At 41.5% G+C, this 23,338-nt stretch overlaps 1 protein-coding gene across 4 annotated transcripts in view; it reads left to right on the top strand.

The window, feature by feature from the left end:
• The first annotated feature begins 7,375 nt into the window (after nucleotides 1-7,375).
• Nucleotides 7,376-23,338, top strand: part of ALKBH3 (alkB homolog 3, alpha-ketoglutarate dependent dioxygenase) — a 40,385-nt gene continuing 24,422 nt past the window's right edge. For 2 of the 4 annotated variants that reach the window (XM_012452400.2, XM_064365008.1), the window contains exons 1-7: nucleotides 7,376-7,769; nucleotides 9,108-9,264; nucleotides 9,619-9,722; nucleotides 10,846-10,880; nucleotides 13,779-13,826; nucleotides 16,505-16,608; nucleotides 18,464-18,552. In XM_012452400.2, the coding sequence (XP_012307823.1) occupies nucleotides 7,737-7,769; nucleotides 9,108-9,264; nucleotides 9,619-9,722; nucleotides 10,846-10,880; nucleotides 13,779-13,826; nucleotides 16,505-16,608; nucleotides 18,464-18,552 (570 nt within the window). In that variant the 5' untranslated portion in view covers nucleotides 7,376-7,736. The remainder of the gene's footprint in view (nucleotides 7,770-9,107; nucleotides 9,265-9,618; nucleotides 9,723-10,845; nucleotides 10,881-13,778; nucleotides 13,827-16,504; nucleotides 16,609-18,463; nucleotides 18,553-23,338) is intronic. The other 2 variants (XM_012452402.2, XM_012452401.2) reach the window with 2 other exon arrangements.

The following is a 23,338-nucleotide window of genomic DNA, read 5'->3' as shown; positions in this document are numbered from 1 at the left end:
TAACTCGATTGCATCTGGAAAGACCCTATATTCCAAATAAGGTCACATTCACAGGTTTTGAGTGGACGTAAATTTGGGGGTGGATATTATTCAACCTAGTACAAAGGAACACACAGGAATCATGAAAAAGAGCCTGTTCCTCTTTTATAAGGGCTAATTAAAAAAAAAAATTTAGGCTGGGCATAGTAGCTCACTCCTATAATCCCAGCACTTTGGGAGGCTGAGGCGGGTGGTCAAGAGATTGAGACCATCCTGGTCAACAAGATGAAACCCAGTCTCTACTAAAAATACAAAAATTAGCTGGGCATGGTGGTGCGCACCTGTAGTCCCAGCTACTCGGGAGGCTGAGGCAGGAGAATTGCTTGAACCCAGGAGGCGGAGGTTGCGGTGAGCCAAGATTGTGCCATTGCACTCCAGCCTGGGTAACAAGAGCGAAACTCCGTCTCAAAAAAAAAAAAAAAAAAAAAATTTAAGAGCCCCTTCCTCCTTCAGCGTGCCTTCAGGACTATTGACTAATGAAACTTACTACTGGGTTGGCTGGCAAGGGAGAAATGTTCCAGTACAACAAGCAGGCAACAAAGGGTGGGTTTGGAGCTGAGAGTTAATAAGGATTGATAATTCACAGAGTCCACTCCTTCAGTTACTCGGTTTCCATATGCACCACCCTTCTACACACATTTGAACTTCTGTAGGATCAACCTCTGTTTCCAGCTAACAAGATACAGCTCTCCTTCACAGAAGTGAAGGCGCTCTCACTGCTTCCCCCCAAATGAAATTCCAACAGTCACCGTACCTACCACTGACCATATTAAATACTCTTCAAATTCAATCATAAGCCTACTGAATGTCCTGCGACCTAGAAACTAAAGTGTAAAAGTAAACTCCAACTACATGCATATAAAATAATGGAGAGAAGAGAGAAGAAGAACATCATTTTCATATACAAAGGCACATAACACATACAAAGAGCATACAGTCTTTGTTTCTGTTTCTGGTTATGACATCACAGGTGGCTTCGTCCACCACGTCTTCCATATTTCCCTTGCCCTTAGCCAGAACCCCAGTTCACTGATTTCTTTACCTGATGGTACAACACAAATCTTCGTTCTTAATCCAAGTTATTAATCATTCTGTTGTTTCGTTGTTGCTGCTTTTGTAGTTTTCTTTATGTTTTTTTACTGGACACAAAGTACCAAGAGGCACCTGAGAAAATCCTTTTGGTTCCAGACGCAGTCCTTGTGTAAGCATTCCCACCCGGAGGAAGCAGACCTTCAAACCAGCACGGCTCAGCTGGGACAGGAGGCAAGTAGGTTAATAATTATATTACTGAAAGGGGTCCCTCTCATTTTCACCCTTCATTCCCAGCATCATGTATTCTGGTTAAGGGAGAAAGAGCACCATATTCTGATCTCTGATTGAAAGCATAAACTGCATCTAATGATACAGAACTGTACCTTTTCAGGGATTGTCTCCCAATTGGGGCCATAATTGAGTCTTCAGTAAGCCATTCCATCTTTCAATTAGCCAAACTGTTTCCAATGAGTGAGAAGTTAAGCCCATTGATGTACTTCCTTTGCTGTGAAATGAATTCCTTGATCAGGGAGTACCATGAAGGGGAATAAAACATTTGGTGAGTCCACTGATGGTGGCACTGGCCAAAGCAGCACACAAGGAAGATAAGTAAATCCATATCCAGAATATGCACATATTCCAGTGAAGATGAATCTCTACCCTCTCTATGATGGAAAACGTCCTATGTAATCAAACTGCTACAAGTGGTTGGATGGTCACCCAATCAATGGTGACATACGGAGGGCTCAGTATTGGTCTTGGCTATTTGTAGGTTAGGTATGCAGCAGTAGCATTAGCCAGGTCAGCTGTGGGAAAAGGAAGTCCATGTCATTCAGCCCATGCATAGCCTCCCTCCCTGCCACCATGACTACTTTGTTCATGGGCCTATTGGCCCACGGCATTATAGTATGAGCCACCACATCTAGCTAACACATGTATTACTAAAAACACTTTCTACTTTCTGTTCATCATATCCAATCAGCATAATACCAACATTTTTGTTGACTAGTGTGATGTTTTATAGAACGTCAGGATGAGAGGTGGGCCTGTAGTATGACAGCAGAATTGAGGTATCTCCGAGGCAAGACTATGAGAGTATACTGTTGGCCCTGCCACGTAAAGGTAGAATGTTTCTTTCTTTTTTTTTTTTTTGAGACAGAGTCTCACTCTGTCACCCAGACTGGAGTGCAGTGGCACAATCTCGGCTCACTGCAACCTCCACCTCCCTGGTTCAAGCGATTTTCCTGCCTCAGCCTCCTGAGTAGCTGAAACTACAGGCATGTACCACCACGCTTGGCTAATTTTTTGTATTTTTAATAGAGATGGGGTTTCACTATGTTGGCCAGGCTAGTCTTGAACTCCTGACCGCAGGCGATCTGCCTGCTTTGGCCTCCCAAAGTGCTGGGATTACAGATGTGAGCCACTGTGCCCAGCCAAGGCAGAATGTTTTTTGTAAGTTAATATGGAGAAAAAGGCATGAGCCAGGTCAAGAGCTGCATACTAAAGGCAAAAGGTTATGTTAACTGCCTCAGTAAAGATAGCACATGTGGAACAGCAGCTGCATTGGACTCAAGGAAACTACCTGATTAAATTTACAACAGCCAAGTCATTCTCCAAGATCCATTTGACTTCTGCACAGGCCAACAGTAAATTAAATGAGAATGAGAATGTGATAGAATTATCATCTGATTCTTTCAAGTCTTTGATTGCGCCATTAATCTTTGCAATTCCTCCAGGAATGTGGTATTGCCAGTATTTACTATCTTAGTAGTAAGGGGAAGTTCCAGGAGTTTTCACGTAGCTTTTTCTGCCAACTGGCCCTCACTCTATGGGTCAGAGAGTCAATTTGGGGATTCTGGCAGTTGCCAAATAAGACTAATCCAACTACAGACAGTCCCTGACTTATGACGCTTCCATTGATGATTGTTTTTTTCTTTTCCAATTTGGGTTGTCACCAACACTGATGATTTTTTGACTTGACGATAGTGCAAGAGTGGTGCACATTTAGTAGAAACTGTACTTCAGTACAGCATTCAATAAATTACATGATATATTCAACACTTTATTATCAGGCTTTGTGTTAGATTATTTTGCCCAGCTTAGGCTAATATAAGTGTTCTGAATATGTTTAAAGCAGGCTAAGCTAAGCTGTTACGTTCCACATTGGGTGGAAGGTTGGGTGTAGCATATGCATTTTGACTTAACGATATTTTCAACTTGCAATGGGTTTATCAGGATGTAACTCCATCATAAGTCAAGGAAGCATCTGTATACATTCAGGAACTAGGGAAATAACCACTGGATGGATCTGTGGACCAACGGGGTCCACTGTGAGTCAAACTTGAACTCAGATTCCATCTATCACCTGAACATCATAAGACCTCACTTTCGCCGGGCGCGGTGGCTCACGCCTGTAATCCCAGCACTTTGGGAGGCCGAGGCGGGTGGATCACGAGGTCAAGAGATCGAGACCATCCTGGTCAACAAGGTGAAACCCCGTCTCTACTAAAAATACAAAAAATTAGCTGGGCATGGTGGCGCGTGCCTGTAATCCCAGCTACTCAGGAGGCTGAGGCAGGAGAATTGCCTGAACCCAGGAGGCGGAGGTTGCGGTGAGCCGAGATCGCGCCATTGCACTCCAGCCTGGGTAACAAGAGCGAAACTCCGTCTCAAAAAAAAAAAAAAAAAAAAAAAAGACCTCACTTTCACTCGTGGGATACAGAGGTGTCCTAGGTTTCCAGGAATTGGTTCAGAGCCAGTGCCCAGTAAACCCCAAAAGATCGGGGTACTTACTTTTCCCCAGTATGTAACCATTTGAGTAAATGGCTGCATTCATTTGGATGAAGGCTTGGAGGAAAATTTACGGTATATACTTGTGACAAAGGTGCAGGGTCCTTCCTCCAAGATCTCTGGCCTCCCTGTCAATCAAGAGGTTTGGGCTTGTGATATGACTTGTCTGGAAGCTAGGTGAGAGACTATGTCTATCCAGTGTGGCACTCAGGTGAGGTTTTTGGCTATTAGACCTAGAGGTTTCCTTTTCTGTTAGATAGATCAAACAACTCTCTAGTAGGCTGCCCATCTCTTTCATCCCTCGGGACACAATGGCCACTACCAAAGATCCTTATAGGCCAACATATTCTGATTACTGGTATGTCCTGGCTTCTCTATAGGGTTGATGTCTGTACCTTTAACAATTAAGTGCTGCCACTTGGTCTCACCATCTCTACTAAAACCGGGGAGCCCAACTCAATGGTGGCATCAAAGGAGAGCAATCACAGAGCTTTCCAAGGATGCAAGTGCTCCCTTGTTTAAAGTATTTCTCAATACCTTAGACAAAGGAGTATCTTCTGGTTCTTCTTATGGGATATAGCTTTTGTGTTTGTGTCTATGGCATGCGGGTCAAGGTCACATTTGATCAATTCAGTCCAACATTTCTAACCCTCTAAGTCTTTGGGTTTCCCCTCCACATCATGCCTTGGCATCCCAATAGTATTAACTATAGACTACTGTTGAGTTAAATCTTCAATAAATCCACCAAATAATCTGTTAGAGTCACTTCCAACTGCATGAGTCAATACAATGTCTATAAATGCACTCTAGTAAGTGGCTCCATACCTGATCTAGTACTATATACAGCCGTCCTTAGTTTAAAACACTTAGAATCCACTTCCACACATCCCACACATTAGCAAAGTATATGTAATTAGTATAATTATTTCATCGTGCAAGCTGTTTTATTCTAGATCATAGTGTGTACCAGCCTACCTGGAGCATTAATGAGGTTTGAACCTAGTTAGGGTCAAGTGGCAATGGGGCAGAAGAAGGGGAAGTAAATTCTGGTGGGTCTTGTAGAGAATGAGCCTCCTTTTTGAAGTCATCTACCCCAGCTGAGGGCTTAGCAGTGTCTTCAAGCAAAGGATAACTGGTGTCCCCAGACATAGGAGGGCAAGCTACTTCCACTGCCAAGGAAGGCTGAGGGTCATGTGGGTGTTCAAGACTGTCAGTTATCTGGGTCTAAGCAGAGTGCTTACTTCAAGTTTTGGGATTCCATTCCTTCCCAATTGATACCTTAACTTTCACAAGAGAAACTGACCTCGGAATTCAACCCACAAGGAGTAGTGAAATACTGTGGGCCACCTTGCACCAAAGAGCCAGCTGAGAAGAGCACACTGGAACCAGGAAAAACAGCTTTTTCCTCCTCTAAAGTTCCTCCAGCACCCTCTACTGATGAAGCTTACTGCCCATTGAGCCAAAAGGCAAGGGAGAAAGCTTCCAATATTGCAAGCAGGGTGGTGAAGGGTGGGTTTGGAATGGAGACTCAATAAGTTGACAACTGGCAACACACTTCATCTTCATTCCTTCTCCCATGGTCTCTACCACCATCTCCTGATAAAAACCCAAAAACTGCAAATAGGAATAAGAAAATCAAGGCCCAAATGAGGATGCCCAGACCATTAAGAACATTTAATACTATATACTTGCATTTTCTAGGGTACCAACCATCTCAGTTTGCCCAGGACTGTCCTGGCTTTAGCAATTAAAGTCCTGTGTCCTGGGAAACTCCTCAGGCCCGGCCCATACAAACCAGAACAATGTGTCATCTTACATGTGTCCTAAGTTTTCAAAATTTTTGTGCACAGAATCACTTGGGTACTTGTTAAAAATGCAGGTGATTCTGTTAAAAATAAAATGCAATGATTTGGCCGGGCTCACGCCTGTAATCCCAGCACTTTGGAAGGCTGAGGTGGGTGGATCACCTGAGGTTGGGAGTTCAAGACCAGCGGGATCAACATAGAGAAACCCCACCTCTACTAAAAATACAAAATTAGTTGGGCATGGCGGCACATGGCTGTAATCCCAGCTACTCAGGAGGCTGAGGCAGGAGAATTGCTTGAACACGGGAGGCAGAGGTTGTGCTGAGCCAAGATCACACCATCGCACTCCAGCCTGGGCAACAATAGCAAAACTCCGTCTCAGAAAAAAAAAAAAAAAAAAAAAAAGCAGTGATTTCAGATGCAAGTAAATCATGGATTGATTTTTGAGAAATACACTACTTAGAGGCTGAAGAGGGGTTAATTACTACTTTTAGGAACTCCTCAATCCAGACTTCTTTGTTCCTGTTCCAAAACTATAATCATTGAAAAGAAAGAAATGACATCTTTTAGAAGATACAGCCAAAGTTCCTGAGCCAGAAGCAGACACTGACAAATTAGTTCATGGGGGAAAAAAAACTGTAGTCTGACCTTATCTTTCCTTTCAGTTCTAGGATAAATCATTTTTCCTTTAATATCACAAAGTATAACAAATAATGAGTGCTGTGAAAACAGATTTGATAGTAGCAACAATATACGTACATTGATGAGGTGTACCTATATTGAGCTTCCTGCAGATAAACACTCATACCAGGCTTAAAGAGTTCCACAGTGACTATACTTTGGCAGATCTTAGAGAATGACTTGCATAAAACCGTCAAGTCAGTGCTACTTTTGCTATTTTCATACTGTAAGGTACATGGTTTAACATGGCCACTTTAACGATGTTTCTCATGAGCTCAAATGGGCTGAGTTCTTTTTAAATTTTTTGAGTTTTTGTTGTGTTCCAGGCATTGTGCTAAACTCTTTAAATGCCTTATCTCATTTAATCCTCCCAACGAGAGCTATACCCATTTTAAAAAGAGGCGAGGACTTGCCCTAGATTATACACCTAGTAAATGGTGGTGTCTGGGCCAAAATGTAGGTCTGTTCACCCAAGCAAAATTTGCTTAGCACTCGAGAGAGCCAAGGCGAATTAACGCGTGGTCCTATGCTCTGCTGTAAATGCTGTGATCGGAGGCGTGCACAGGCTGCAATAGGAACACAAAGGAGGCTCATCTCAGGCTCTCCGAGGCTTTTAGAATAAAATGCAAATCCTTTTGCTTAGCACATCATAACCAGCTTCCCCAGGACCCTCGCCCTTTATCCAGCCCCGCTGGCACCCGATCGTTCTTTCTGCCACAAAGATGCCGATGCTTGGATATCTCCAGTTTCGAGGAACTCACGTAGGAGACACGCCTTCATTTCCACTTTTGCAAAACCCCGACCCCTTCACACCGCTCCACCGTACTCTAAACCCCAGTCCTCTGCTCCAACCCATAGCCCCTCATCGGCACCTTCTGATTAGGCCCTTTAGACGCGAGGCATGTGGGGCTGCCCGGACTGAGAATGGTGCGCCGGAAGTAGCGGCGGCGCCCCGTAACGTAGAGAGGAAGTGCCTGATGCCGCGGCCTGTGATTGGGGGTTGTTGGAGTCGGTGCTTCACTCTTAAGGTTCCGACCACAGACTGCGGAGTGGGTCCGAGGCTGCGAGGGCTGTTCCAAGTCCTAGCGGGTCTCGACCTGCGCGTCCGGCTCCGCCAGCTAGTACGCTTTCCCGACTTACCGCTGGGTGCGCGGGGCTGAGGGTGTGAGGACCACCCCAAGGTCTCTTTCTGAGTGACCTCCTGGGCCTCATTCTAGGCCTCCTGGAAGAGAAGGATCTAAATTAGGAAAAGGAACTACCCTTATTCAGGACCAAGCTCTTCTACCTGCGAAGCTCGCTTAATCTGCACCTCAACTGTGCAGGAAGTGACTCCACTGTTTACTGAAGATAAACTGGGGCTGAGAAAGGTGAAGTCATTTGCCATGGGCCATGCAGCTGGGAAATGACAGATCTGGATTCAAGGTGAGTTCTGGCTGGCGCCAGAGTCCTTGTACTTTACATTACAGCACTGGTTCTCAAACTGTATGTGCATTAAGAATTCCTGGGTCGAGGATGGCGTTAGTTAACAAATTCTGGGACTCTACAAATTGAATAGGTCTGGGATGGGGCTCTGGAATCTGTATTTTCAACAGTTGTTCCCTGACAAATAATATATGACTCCCTAGTGAACGGAGGAAGAAGGTGAGCAAATCATATCCTCTCCAGGGACTATAGGTAATTGCCGTGTTACGCTTTTAAGGCCTCAATTGAGAGAAATTGTCAAACGGGAGCTCCTGGAATTGGAGAATTGGCATTTGATTCTGTCATTAACTCTTCTGGGCAGATAGCAGCCTCTGTCGTTTCCCCACCTATTAAATGAAATGATTTACATGCTTATCAGCTGGGGGAACTTGTTAAACACACAGATTCCTGAGCCTGGCTTAGCTCTAGAGAATCAGAAGAGGTGGGAGATGGGACCTGGGAATCTATAGGCTAAGCAAGCTATTAGTATAAAATGAACTTTTACCTTTGAGAACTTGAGGTGTGAAGCCTTCTTAGGTAAAAGCATAAAGAAGTGGATTATAGATTTGGAACACGTGGCTTCAATTTCCTTGTTATTTTGTTAGCCGTACATGCTTCTGCTATTTGCTGTAGGCTAAACTTTTATTGGTACAAATGTCAAATTAGTGTTATTGGCCATTATGAGGTGGATTTCTCAGTTGGAGACAAGAATTTAATAAAAGTTGAATATTAATCTACCTATTGTAGATTTCTTAAGTATGGCCTACATACATGCCTGCAATAGTGTCAAATCTTGCACTCCTTGTTATAAAGACAAATACCTGTATCCATCTTAAATCAAATTTTCTGGAGGTGGGCCATGGGTGTTTTGAACAAACTTCCAGGGAAGTCTGATGCAGCCAGTGATAATGGAATATGAAAATACACTTGGAAACAGTCTTAGCCTATTTCTCAATGTCCACGTAGGTGAAAATGGGAGTAGTACAGTTTCCTTATTTTCTACTCTTGGGGACTATTAAGGGGAATGTGGTTTATAATAGGTCCTGATTTTAGAATTTCTTAAAATGCACTTTTTTGTGAAAGAAGCAAAAGTACTATAAGATTTCAAAAGGTGAATGCTAAAGCCAGCAGCCCCAAATGACTTAGGCCACTTGACTGAAACGTTGTGATGACAGAAACTGATTTTACATAGAAGCTCTATTGCCATTGAGAGTCTTCTGCCTGAAATTAATTATGCCTTACGAGCATTTGTTCACAACCCTAACTAAAAACACGATTTTGTTTTTTCTTAATAAACAGATATCATTGAGTAGTTTGAAGCAGGAACAAAATCTTCCAAAAGCTCAGAGCAGAAGCCTTTTGGTCAACATGGAGGAAAAAAGACGGCGAGCCCGAGTTCAGGGAGCCTGGGCTGCCCCTGCTAAGAACCAGGCCATTGCTCAGCCAGGCAAGAAAGGCAAGAATCTGTAGGGATCGTGTTGGGGGGTGGGTGGACAACTCTCATTCTCTTTTATTTATATCCTTTTGGTTTATAATGGACTTCCGTTTCAGTTGATGTCAAGGAATTGTTTAAAATGTGGCTGATATTTTGTTAATGATGAGCCTAAGAGTAGGTCTTTGGTGTTCCTCATATTTAGTCCACACCCTCAAACCTTCAGTGTGTGTTAAGGTCTTCTGTTGATTTTACCAGTTAGTTTCTAGATGTCATGGAGGTCATCTCAAAGTGGGCTTTATTGCCCCTTGCTGCTCAGTAGAAAGTGCTGAGAACAGACTTTCCCCTGGTTTGAGGCTGTCTCCTCTCTTGCTTCAGCTACCACTGCTAAGAGCTCTCTCCTCCAGAAGCCTGGTCAGACCTGGAAGAACAAAGAGCATCATCTCTCTGATAGAGAGTTTGTGTTCAAAGAACCCCAGCAGGTAAATTCTTGTTCTTTTTTTCCTTCAATAATGACAAAAGTTTGCTTTGAAAAGTGTTATTCACACAGTAGACCAAATAATGACTGAATAAATTCACTAATGAATAGTAGAGCAAAGAAGTATAATAATAACAAAATGCAAAGTATTTCAGTTCCTTTCTACTTCTGGGGATTCTCTGTAGTCTGCTCCCAGTTTATGGTCACATATTATTCCCGTATTTCTGGCAAGGAGGTTACACCATAGTGAGAGCTTGCTTACATTGGTTATTTGAGCTCCAGCAGTCCTAAAACTGTGCTGTCTTCAGTGCTATTGCACTTCAATGTCTTTGGAATTAGATTAAAATTTCGGTTATTACAGCAAAATGCCTGATTTTTAGCTTTTTCCTATGAGAAAAAATGTAGGAAACAGTGAAGATTTTCTTTTTTAATAACGTGGAAAAGTTAAAATGTTGGGCATCTTGTGTAGTAATGACTCTAAATAATTATTAAAGCTCTAGGCTGGGAGTGGTGACTGATACCTGTAATCCCAGCACTTTGGGAGGCAGAGGTGGGCAGATCACCTGAGGTCAGGAGTTTGAGACCAACCTCGCCAACGTGGCAAAACCCTGTCTCTACTGAAAGTACAAAAATTAGCCTGGTGCGGTGGCGGGTGCCTGTAATTCCAGCTACTTGGGAGGCTGAGGCAGGAGAATCACCTGAACTCAGGAGGTGGAGGTTGCACTGAGCTGAGATCGTGCCATTGCACTCCAGCCTGGGTAACAAGAGCAAGACTCCATCTCAAAAAAAAAAAAAAAAAAAGCTCCTTATTTTATAGTATACTTTCTATGTTAAAAAACCTTATTGTCAAGAAGATTTTTCCAGAGCTGCTGGCAGCTAGGAAGATTTATTCTATTCTAGGAAGATTTATTCTATTAATAATTGTATCTTGTTTTACTGTCTGCTAGCAAATGTGAAGTAGTTGTAAGAAGAGCAGAGACAAGGGTCTCTGGTGGGGTAGTGAGAAGTTGGAATAGAAAAGGGATAGTTCTTAACTTTATTTTGACCAGAAATGGGAAGATAGGGTAAGTCGGTATCCGTGAGGATTAAGAATGTTCCAGAAGTAAGATCTGCTTATTTCCTTGCAGGTAGTACGTAGAGCTCCAGAGCCACGAGTGATTGAGTAAGTAATTTGCTGTCTTCCTGTAATTATTGCCCACAGTGAAATGAAGAGCCTGGAATCTGTCTTCTCTCTTTTTTTTCCATCTGGAAGAGAATGGCCCAATAAGTGTCTTAATTTTAGTCTGGGATATTCCCATCTCAAATATCTTTAAACCTGATCTTTTGAGAAGACTTTCTGATTTTGCTGGTGGCATGGAAAATGCAACAAGATAGCCATATGTTAAACTTTGACTCATGTAGATTTCCTGGCCCTATTTCACAGCTATCTGTAGACAGTCAGCTAAACCTCTCAGGCAAAGGCAGAGAGGAGTTTTTCCTGAGTCATTGAAGCATGGTTCTTTAAGAAGCCATTAATTGCCATTTTTCTAGCAATGCTTATGAAAGCTGCTACTGCTGCAGATGACCTTACATTCCATTTATTAAAACCATGTAATTATTCCAGAACAATTTAAATGATAGTAAACTTCTTATATTGATATGTGTCTAAAATGTTCTTGTTCAGAGTTGGTGAGAGATGCTTTGACTCCTCTTTTCATGCTTGTCAATCTTCATCTGATGTAGATAAATTGTCAGTAGAAACTATTCTTATATCTTAGTAAATTAGCATGAGATATGTGTTCTTGCCTATGAGCAATTTTTTGTTATGCTCTTTGCTTGCAGGTTGGCTTGTATATCTTAGAAAAAGTCGCAGGCTAGTTGTAGTAGTCTTCAGTTGTTTAAATTATTTTTTCATTTTTTTGGAACAGGCTGTCACTTTGTTACTCAAACTGGAGTACAGTGGCATAATCACAACTTACTGTAGCCTCCATCTTCTGGGTCAAGTGATCCTCCCACCTCAGCCTCCAAGTATCTGGGACCACAGGCGTACACCACCATGCTTGGCTAATTAAAAAAACATTTTTTTGTAGAGATGAAATCTCCCCATGTTGCCTGGGCTGGTCTCGAATTCCTGGGCTCAAACGATCCTTCCACCTCCATCTCCCAAAGGGCTGATATTACAGGGATGAGCTGCCATACCAGGCCTTTAGTTGTTTTAAGAAAAATGGGTCGCCAGGCGCCGTGGCTTATGCCTGTAATCCCAGCACTTTGCGAGGCCGAGGCGGGAGGATCATGAGGTCAGGAGATCAAGACCATCCTAGCCAACATGATGGAACCCCATCTCTATTAAAAATACAAAAAAATTAGCCGGGCATGGTGGTGCATGCCTGTAGTCCCAGCTACTCAGGATGCTGAGACAGGAGAATTGCTTGAACCCGGGGGGCAGAGGTTTCAGTGAGCTGAGAACACACCACTGCACTACAGCCTGGAGACAGAGTGAGACTCTGTCTCTAAAAAAACAAAAAACACAAAAACCCAAGTGTGTTAGTGCCTTCATTAGTGATAAGGAGAATAAACAAAACCATGAAACATGTTGCAAGCTACTGATGTGACATTTGGCCCCCAATAAATGGACAATTGTCAGAGAAAAATGACAGAACTCATTCCTACTTGGCCCTAGAATCTTTTAATTCTGGTTACCTAAAGTTAACTATGCTAGGTTAAAAAAAAAATATCCAGAAATGTCTTCTACTTTTAAAGTGAGCCAATTTCTGAATATGGGCCAAAAATATATCATATTGAAACATTTTATTCTCTGTATAACCAGGAAAACTTTATAGACAATGCATGTAGAAAATGTGGTAGGTATGTGTGACAGCTATGACTGCATTTTGGCTGAAAGGGACTCGTGCATCTACTTAAAAGCCTAGCTCAGAGATCATGAACCACTAATTGCCATGACAGAGGGTGATGTGACAACTGTCCCTTCGTATTGTTCTCTATAACGTGTCTCTCTGAGAAGGATCTGACACAGTTGTCTTGCTAGATAAACCTATCCAGTCTGTGTCACTTTTCTCATTATGGGCCTTACCGCCTGGCAGTTCTGCAACAGCTTTATACATTTTCACATTTGATTAAATTCAGTAAACCTTTATTGCCTATCTGCTAAGTGCAGACACTGGGAAACAAACTATTCCTTGCCCCTCAGGTGCCCACAGTCTAGTAAATGAAATAGGCATGTAATCAGGTAAGTTGTAATCTTGTACATCATGAAATAGTAGACTGTTTCTAAGGTCTAGTGGTAACACAGAGGATGAGAGATTAATATTATTTGCCTGGATTAAAGTTCAGGAAAAGCTTAGAAGAGGTGATGCTGAAGCTGAGATTTTTGAAAGGTGAATTAGAGTCTTCCAAAGCTGGAGGTGGATTGGGTTGAGGATGTTGAGTGGCAGGGTGGCATTCTAGCACGTCAAAAAGCATGGCGTTAGAAGCCTAGTGGTGTGTTCAGGAGATTCCCAGCAGTTGATTGCTGCTGGCAGATGGTGAGTTTATGGGAGCTGTCAGAAGATAGAGCTACATTATGAGCACCTTGAATGCAGTTTTGGGGTGCCATTGGAGGATTTTAATCAGAAGAGGAACCTCATCAGATGTGTATCTTTGAAAGCAACAGAAGCCCAGAGCCCTGAGATGTGCTTACTGCCTGTTAAATGTATCCCCTATTCCACGTTTTCCAAAGGAGTGCTCTGGTTGACACCTCTTTGACATCTCTTGGTGCAGTAGATTCCTGGACCATATCTGCCTCAGTTATGGGTAAAATATAAAGGAGTAGAATCAGAATTGATTGTGTCTCCATGGCCTGATCCTGTCACACTTCCATTCCCAGTGCCATTAATGATGCACCATCATCTTGCCCTTTATCTCAGTGGCAGAAGAAGGTGGGGATTATGCCTTCCTCAAGTGCCCTCTTATAATTAAATGACTTTGGTGAATCAGGACTTTGGCAGTTCAGAAGGATAACTCTTCCACTGGGTAGAGCATATTTCGCCTCAAACTAACAAGTCTTTTTCCTTTGTTTCTTTAGCAGAGCGGGTGTGTATGAAATCAGCCTGTCACCCACAGGTATATCTAGGTAAGTAAATCCTCACCAGAAAGAAGGATTATCTCTGAGTTATAGTCTCTTAAAATAGTCTACTTCCCTAGATAATGTGCTACGTATACACTATGGAATACTATGCAGCCATTTAAAGGAATGAAAGCACGTCCTTTGCAGGAACATGGATGGAGGTAGAGACCTTTTCCTCAGCAAGCTAACGTGGGAACAGAAAACCAAATACCACATGTTCTCACTTGTAAGTGGGAGCCGAATGATGAGAACACAGGGACACGTAGAGGGGAACAATAGACACTGGTGCCTGCCGGAGGGTGGCGGGTGGGAAGAGGGAGAGGATCGGGAAAAGTAACTAATGGGCACGAGACTTAACACCTGGGTGATGAAATAATCTGTACAACAGACCCCCATGACACAAGTGTACCTATATAACAACCTGCACGAAAAGTCTACTCCCTTATTTCATATAGGTAACTTCTGCCCCTTAAATTCTTGGGGAGCAAAAATTTGATAATATCTCCTTTTTATGTAGTATTTCTAGCATCCACACATTTTCAGATATAGTTTCTAACCTTTCTGTCAGATACAGTAGCTATTGCTTCCCCAGTTTTTTAGATGAGGAAATGAGACCTAGGAAGAGTGAATGCTTTTTCTTTTTTCCGTTGCCCGGGCTGGAGTGCAATGGTGCTATCTCGGCTCACTGCAACCTCTGCCTCCCGGGTTCAAGACATTCTCCTGCCTTAGCCTCCCAAGTAGCTGGGATTACCCACCAAGCCCAGCTAATTTTTTTTGTATTTTTAGTAGAGACGAGGTTTTACCATGTTGGTCAGGCTGGTGTCGAACTCCTGACCTCAGGTGATCCACCTTCGTCAGTCTCTCAAAGTGCCAGGACTACAGGCGTGAGCCACCACGCCTGGCCTGAATATTTTTTCTTAGTGCCGCATAGTAACTTGGTATCAGAGTTGGGTCTAGCCTGGACTTCTGTGCTGTGAGTGCTATATTATATTATTATTATATTTCATGTATATTACATATTATATATTATTGTATATAACATACATATTGCTACACTAGAGTAAATTTCTTTTTTTGTTGTTTTTTTGTTTTGAGATGGGGTCTGGCTCTTTCACCCACACTGGGGTGCAGTGGCGTGATCTTGGCTCACTGCAACCTCTGCCTCCTGGGCTCAAGCCATCCTCCCACTTCAGCCTCCGAGTAGCTGGGACTACAGGTGTGCGCCACCACACCTGGCTAATTTTTGTATATATATATTTTTTTGGTAGTGATAGGGTTTCACCATGTTGCCTGGGCTGGCCTTGAACTCCTGGGTTCAACTGATGTGCCCACCTTGGCCTCCCAAAGTGCTGGGATTACAGGCATGAACTACCATACCTGGCCTAGGGTAGATTTCAGTAGGTAAAGCATATATTTAGGGTATATTAGGCATTAGTCATTGTTTTAAAAACATTTGAAAGCATCACTTTACTGCGTGAGTATACTAATTGTCACTATAAAATAATGAGATCTTTAAAACAAATATATCAGAATGTACACATCTAAATGAATTTCTTAAAAAGAGCTTCTGCTGGAACAGTGGCTCTGCCATAGTATATAACCCTTTTTGGAACTTTTCTTTTAAAGCAAGTCACTGCAAAAAAGCCAATTTTATCATTTTGGTCATATCTCATTGTTAACTAGGTATGGCTTCAGGTAAGTTTGGCTCTTTCAAAAAATCAGATGCACCTTCAAAGAGTGAAGATTTTCTACCAAGGCAGTTTAAGAGAATCTTCCGTGGGCTTTCAGAAGATGTCTTAAGAAAGATATCCATAATTATTTTGAGCTGAGTTGGCATTGTTGAAATAAACACATACTCAGTGGGAGAAAGAACCCTCATTAGCTGTGTTTATTTTGATACAGTCATAATGGGCTCTAGCTTTCCCTAGAATTAGCATAGTTTCAGAAGACTACCAATTGTTTAAATAAAACAGGGCCAGGCATTTTATTAGGTTTTTGTTTTTGTTTTTTTAGATGGTGTTTTGCTCTTGTAGCCCGGGCTGGAGTGCAATGGTGTGATCTCAGCTCACTGCACCCTCTACCTCTAGGTTCAAGCGGTTCGCCTCCCGAGTAACTGGAACTACAGGCGTGCATCACCACGCCTGGCTAATTTTTTGTATTTTTAGTAGAGATGGGGTTTCACCATGTTAGTCAGGGTGGTCTTGAACTCCTGACCTCAGGTGATCCACCCACCTCAGCCTCCCAAAGTTCTGGGATTACAGGCATGAGCTACTGTGCCCGGCCTTATTAGTTATTCTGTTTACTCTTCACAGTGAACTTATGAGATGGATGTCATCTCAGGTTGCAGATGAGAAAACCAAAGTTCAGAGCGGTTCAGTAACTTGCCCAGGGTTTCACAGCTAAGCAGTACTGGAGTACTGTTTGAAGTATGATCTATAAAAGCCCTCGCCTATCATCCCTTTATCCTTCATTGCCTCTTTTATTGGCCCCAACATGAAAGGATTTTATTTTACATCTGGAGCCTCATGACCTGGGTGATATTGGCTCTGCTTGCTGTGGGAGCTGCGGTAAGATTTCATCTACCCATTAGCGGCTGAATCCAGATTAACTTTTTCCACTGACGTTTAGAGTCTAACTTATCTTTTCCATGTTCTTCGGTTAACAATGGTTCATTCTGCACCCAGGCTCCATTTGTATCCTGGCTTTGTTGATGTAAAAGAAGCTGACTGGATGTTGGAACAACTTTGTCAAGATGTCCCCTGGAAACAGAGGACCGGCATCAGAGAGAGTAAGTAGATCCCTGGGCTCACAGTCGGTGCTGCCTGTTCTCCCTCTCTGGAATGTTTCCTAATACCATACTATTGCCTCTGCTCACCACAGTTAGTCAGTCTTAAACAGAAATTCAAAACCTGAGATACTAAGAATGAGTACAATTAGCCAAAGAGGACAGGGAAGAGTATTCCAGGCAGAAGAAACAGCAGGTGGAAGGCCCAGAGATCAGAGAGAACATGGCAGGAGTAGAGAGGTAACAGTTCAAGGAACCAAAGGAAATTTGGTTGGCTGAATTGTATTTATCTGCTTTTTTCTTTGTTCAGTGACTATATTGCTTCAAATGGTGCCAGCTTTTTCCTTTTCTTCTTTCTGATTCTATTTTGCATACATTCTTTCTCACTCCTTCCTGACTTTTTATTCTTCTGTAACTTTCACCAGAAGAGTCCGCTTCGGCGTCTGGATTCTACTGAGCTTGTCAAAGTGACACAGCAGTTTGTTACCTAAGTTGGAACCTGCTTCTCTGCTGGCATCCGAAAGCCAACAGTGCCTGTTATACCACAGGCGGTCACTGGGGGGCGTCTGTGCTGTAGCATAGAATTTTCTTTCTGGCACATTGAATTTAAATTTTCTGTAAAGAAAGAAGCAAAGTATGTTTAGTTGTCCCTCGGTATCCACAGGGGATTGGTTCCGAGATTCCCTCTCGTTACTGAAATTCATGTATGCTCAAGTCTTTTTATAAAAACTATCATAGTATGTGCATATAACCTATGCACATCCTCTAGTATACTTTAAATCATCTCTAGATTACTTATAATACCTAATGCAATGTAAGTGCTATGTAAATAGTTGTTATGCTGTTTTTTTATTGTTGTAATGTTAATTTTTATACTTTTTTTTTCTTTTAGTATTTTTGATCCATGATTTGAGTATTTTTGATCCATGGTGGATGTGGAACCCACAGATACAAAAGGCCCACTGTGCTGGCTTCATTTTTGTTACTCATGCATCAGAATCAGTCAGCTTCTGCAGGGCAGTCTTCTCTCAATTCCCAGCAGTTTCTACAACAGGGCTTTTGGTGACAGACATGGCTTTGATTGTTGGTTCTGTCGTTCAAAGTAGTTGTTAATTTTAAGCAAATTACAGTTAAGTATCTCTCTGATCCCTGGTTTTCTTATCTGTAAAGTTAAACTAATAATAATGTCTATCTTATAAGGTTGTTGTGTTAATAAAATGAGATAACCCATGAGACTGCCTGGTATACAGTAACCCCTCAGTGAGTATTAGCTGCTGCTGCTATTGTTATTATTGTTGTTGTGACTGATACCAGTTGTGGGAAAAAGAATAGATGTATGGATAATTGCTTCTCTAAATTGGAATATCAGAGTCTGCTGATGAAAATCAGCTGCATGTTAGTCGATCAGGGCACTTTTTCCTCCATCGAATCAAAAAGGTTTACACAACATTGGACACGTGATTGAGCAGTTTATCTTGTTTCTCATATGGATGTTGGTGCCACAGATTTCTACAGATGGGTTCAGGTTCCATATTCTGCTTTTTGAGACTGTCCTTAGTCTGAGCCACTGTTCCCCAGTGTGACCCTTTGCCCTCTCTTATTTATGTCATCACTTATACAGCCGAGTCACCCACATTCTCATCTCAGATCCTTTGCCCATACTGTGTCTGCCAACGTGGCTTCTCTTGTCCATTCTACTTGCCAAGTCCCATAACTTCTATGAAGGTGGAACTCTGGGTCAGAGCCCATTCTTTTCCTTTATTTCTTATAGCACATTGCAAGGCACAGAGTTAGCACTCAGTAGTAACACCTTAAATAGCATTAATCCATTTCAAAGGCCCTGTATTTTCTTTCTTAGATATAACTTATCAGCAACCAAGACTTACAGCATGGTATGGAGAACTTCCTTACACTTATTCAAGAATCACTATGGAACCAAATCCTCACGTATGTCAAAATATTGTCATTGGTATAGTTTTATAGACTATATACTATGTGTTGAGTGCTATAAAATAACTACCTTGCAGAGATGCCTGCTGGTTCCTAGTTGAAAAAAACTCTCTGGGTTGAAGGATTGAGTCTTTGTGCTTGTCATCCTCATGTGCTTTTGATCTATAGATGAACTAGAGAATGAGAAAAAAACTAGAACAAGAGTAAGCTAAACCAGAGTCTAGGATTTCAGGAAAGTGAACTACTTCTTCTCCTAATATCCCTCTTTCCCAAGCTTTTCTGGCTGTAATCCTTCTGTGTACACCCTGGTATGCATTTGCTGTGGGGCTGAGTCCTTATGACTGGCTAGTAAGGTCAATATGTCTCTTTCTGTTTCTCAGGCTCTTTGCTATTTGTGGAAAAAAAAAAAAAATCTAGTGTTTTTCTTGTTAACTTTGTATTCATTCTATGGCTGCAGTTCTCAGACTTCCAAATGATTACGGCTTTGACTTGTTTCTGCTGCTGCTTTTGTTTTTAAAAAATTTCTGTGACAGTAGACGAAGATATCCTAGTATATAAATTAAGCTCATCCAGGGGACGGAGTTAAAGTCCAAGAAATAGCTCCCTGTTTAGTTCCTGGAATCTTGCCTTTGGCAAATAATGTTATGTTTTATTGAAAGAGACTTTAGAGAAAATGGAGTTTTTCTTATGGCATTGGGATATACAGAAATGTAACACATTTCAGAGCTTCTAGAAATTTGTAATCACAAGCTACCACTTTACTAAAACGTTCAGGGAGGAAACGTTGACTGAAGGAACATGGCTTTTTCACATAGGGAGACAGCTGTATGCTTTGCTTTCAAGGGCTGCATTTAGAATGTGATCCAGGGAAGTGCCGAGACCTTTTCTATCTGAGGTTGATTTGGAAACATGGAGATTATGGAATTAGGCCAGTCCAACATAGCCTGCTTTCCTTGTTTCTATCAGAATTAATTTATCTTCTTGTCAGTAGTCATAGCAGAGAATCTGAAGATTAAATGGGCTATGGGGAAGTTCTTATTCATTCTAGTTAATTTTTTAGAACAAGATCTTTCAGCTTCAGCAGTATTGCCCTTTTGGGCTGGATAATTCTTTCTTGTGGGTCTATCCTTTGCGTTGTAGGATGTTTAGCAGTATCCATGACCTCCACCCACTAGATGCCAGTGGCACCCCTCACCCAGTTGTGACAACCAAAACCAACTCAAGACATTGGTAAACATCTGCTGGGGGGCAAAATTGCCCCTGGTTAAGAACCACTGGGAATAAACACAAAGCACATAGGATCTGCTGAGTAAAGTAGTCTCTTATTGTCTGACACTTTGGGAACGTTTTGACAACTCTTCAAAATGATTAATGACAATCCTTTTTAAAAAATGTTATTAGTATGTGCTTGTTATTGAAAATTTAGAAACTTCAGATAAATATGAAGAATATTAAAATTCTTGATATTTCTACTACCTGATATTTTAGTTCCAATCTTGTTACTTTAGACAAATACACTTAGAGAGTCTTTTTTCTGTAAAAATAAAATAGGCGAGGGTGGTGGCTCATGTCTATAATCCCAACACTTTGGGAGGCCAAGGTAGAAGGATCACTTGAGGCCAGGAGTTCATAACCAGCCTGGGCAACATCATGAGATGCCTTGTCTACAAAAATTTAAAAATTAGCTGGGTATACTGGTGCCTCCCCATAGTCCTAGCTACTCAGGAGCCTGAGGCAGGAGGATCGCTTGAGCCCAGGAATTTGAAGTTACGGTGAGCTATGATCACACCACTGTGCTCCAGCCTGGGAGACGGAGCGAGACCCTGTCTCAAATACACACACACACACACACACACACACACACACACACACTCTCTCTCTCTCTCTCTCTACATTTCATTTAACTATAAAAGCTCATAACTTTTTTATTGCTGATATATTTAGTTCATTTATATATTATCTTGAACAAAAAAGAGTTGCCCTTTCTCAGATTTTTATTTATGTTCATTTTAAATTTAGATATAGGGTCTTGTTATGTTGCCCAGGCTTGTCTTGAACACCTGGGCTCAAGTGATCCTCCTGCCTCAGCTTCCTTGAATAGTTGTGATTACCGGCCACACCCTGGTCTCTCAGATTTTTTTTAAAGGAGATTCACTAATGTGTGTGTATATGTATGTTGGGGGTACTTGTTTAGTTTAAAAATTGTCATTACCTGAAGCTTAATATCTCATACAAAAGGAGTAATTTCAGTCATAGGTCTTTAATCTTGTTTGAACTAAATCACATATGAATCCAGTGTGTAAAACAGATCACAGCTTGACTGGCTGGGAGTCCCACCAACGTGACCTCTGCTTTCTTCTCCTGTAGACCTAGAAGTACCACTGAGGTACCTAGAACTCTATACAACACTGTTTGAAATCCACTGAATATCTCCTTTTACTTCTGTGATTCATATTTTTTTTGTATGCTTTTCCTAAAATGTCTTTTAAGGATAAAATGTCTTCACAGAGTGAGATAATGCTGAATTTTAATTTAGACATTCAGTTCGGAGGAGTCTGTATATAGAGTATTGGCTGGAGAGTCTAAATTAATCCTCTAGTTCATTATCCCCCTTTTCTTCCTTTTCTCTCTACTTCACTACCAAAAATAACCGAGAAAAAAAAATACCTACTTGGAAACAATGCAAACTTTATGTTATCTCAGTACTGAGTCTCTAAGCAATTCAGGGAAGTGCTAATTAGATTCTCAGTGACATTGTAGAAAAAAATCCTATCTTCCTCCTTTACATTCTTGTTGTTCTTGTTAAGTGTGTAATTCTAGCATCTGATCTTTATCTCCATGAAGATAAATTTAAAGCTGTAAAGTAAATAGGAAATACAGCCTGCTGACATTATTATTGGAATTTCACTTTGAAATTTATTTTCTTGAACGAAGATTAATTTAATATTTTTGTTTTATGAGGGTAGATCTCATGTTATGTATTTTTCTACCACAGTAAAAAAGGAGAACAAGAGATGCAGAAAATTCTAACTTTCAGAGGCTTCCGGAGTCTCCCCAGGTGTCCCATTGGCCAACTGTTTGTTTTTGTTGCTGTTTATTTTTTTAAAATCCCCTGTTTAGAATATAATATTCTAACGTAATATCCAGTACAAGGAATTCCGACTTTAACCATGGTTTTCGCATCAGAGTAAAGCTGAGTGATTCTTATGTAAGCTTGCCTGTCAGTTTTACCTGACAATAACCATGGGATATACTTAATAATAACAATAATATTCTTTCCTTTGCTGCACATGTGTTTCTTCACCATGAAACATATAACATGGTATAGTTTGGCTGTGTCCTCATGCAAATCTCACCTTGAATTGTAAACAATCCCCACATATCAAGGGCAGGGCCAGGCGGAGATAATTGAATCATGGGAACAGTTTCCCCCATACTGTTCTCGTGGTAGTGGATAAGTCTCATGAGATCTGATGATTTTTTAAATGGGGTTCCCCTGCACATGCTCTCTTGCCTGCCGCCATGTCAGATGTGACTGTGCTCCTCCTTTGCCTTCTGCCATGATTGTGAGGCCTCCCCAGCTATGTGGAACTGTCATTGAACCTATTTTTCTTTGTAAATTACCCAATCTTGGGTATGTCTTTGTTGACAGCATGAGAACAGACTATACAATAGACATTCAAGGAGTTCCCAAGTAGGAGTTCTGAAGTTCTTAGAGTATATCTGTAGATCCTTGGAAAGGGTTCACGAAACCTTCTTTGGGAATCTACAACTAAAAGTATTTTCATAATAATACTAAGTCCGTGTGATGTTTTCACTGTGTTGGGTTTGCACTGATGGAAATGGTGGATAAAGCTGCCAGCACCTTAGCATGAATCAAGCCATGTCACCAAATGGTACTAGTAGTCACTGTGTTCCTCACCATCATGTCCTTCCAGTGTCAACTTTTAAAAATGCCAGTTTCATTTAAGAATGTCTCTGGATGAAGCAGTAAACATTATTAGTTTTATTAAATCTTGGTCTTTGAGTGTGTGTCTTCCGAATAGTCTTCTTGATGAAATTAAAAGTATGCCTAAAGCACTCCTGCTACAAACTGAAGTGTGGTTGTTTGAGATGTAAGCTGAACTAGCTACTTTTGTTGTGGATTGTTTTTACTTAAAATACAACTGGCAGATCAACTGTGGTTATTCAAACTTGAGTATTTGACAGACATTTCCTCATAAATGAGTGAAGTGAATGTCACTTCAAGGAAAACAATGGACAAGATTTTTTACTAATGATAAAAGTTGAGTTTTCAAGCAAAAATTAGAATTTTGGAAAACTGGTATCTGCCACTGTATTAGTCAGAGTTCTCTAGAGGGACAGAACGGAAAGGGGATACACACACACACACACACACACACACACACACATACACACACACATTACACACATATACGCATATACACACACATACATATACACACACACACATATATATATATGCGATGTATATTAAATATTAACTTACGTGATCACAAGATCCCATAATAGGCTGTCTGCAAGCTGAGGAAGAAGGAGAGCCAGTCCGAGTCCCAAAACTGAAGAACTTGGAGTCCAATGTTTGAGGGCAAGAAGCACTCAGCATGGGAGAAAGATGTAGGCTGGGAGGCAAGACCAGTTTCTCCTTTTCACATTTTTCAGCTTGCTTTATATTCATTGGCAGTTGATGAGATTGTGCCCACCAGATTAAGGGTAGATCTGCCTTCCCCAGCCCACTGACTCAAATGTTTATCTCTTTTTG

This window comes from Aotus nancymaae, unplaced genomic scaffold, assembly GCF_030222135.1.
Source record: "Aotus nancymaae isolate 86718 unplaced genomic scaffold, 86718_ANA_hifiasm-v0.15.2.pri h1tg000059l, whole genome shotgun sequence".
In the NCBI taxonomy this organism is placed as follows: Eukaryota; Metazoa; Chordata; class Mammalia; order Primates; family Aotidae; genus Aotus; species Aotus nancymaae.
This window is presented reverse-complemented; position numbering and strand designations above follow the sequence as displayed.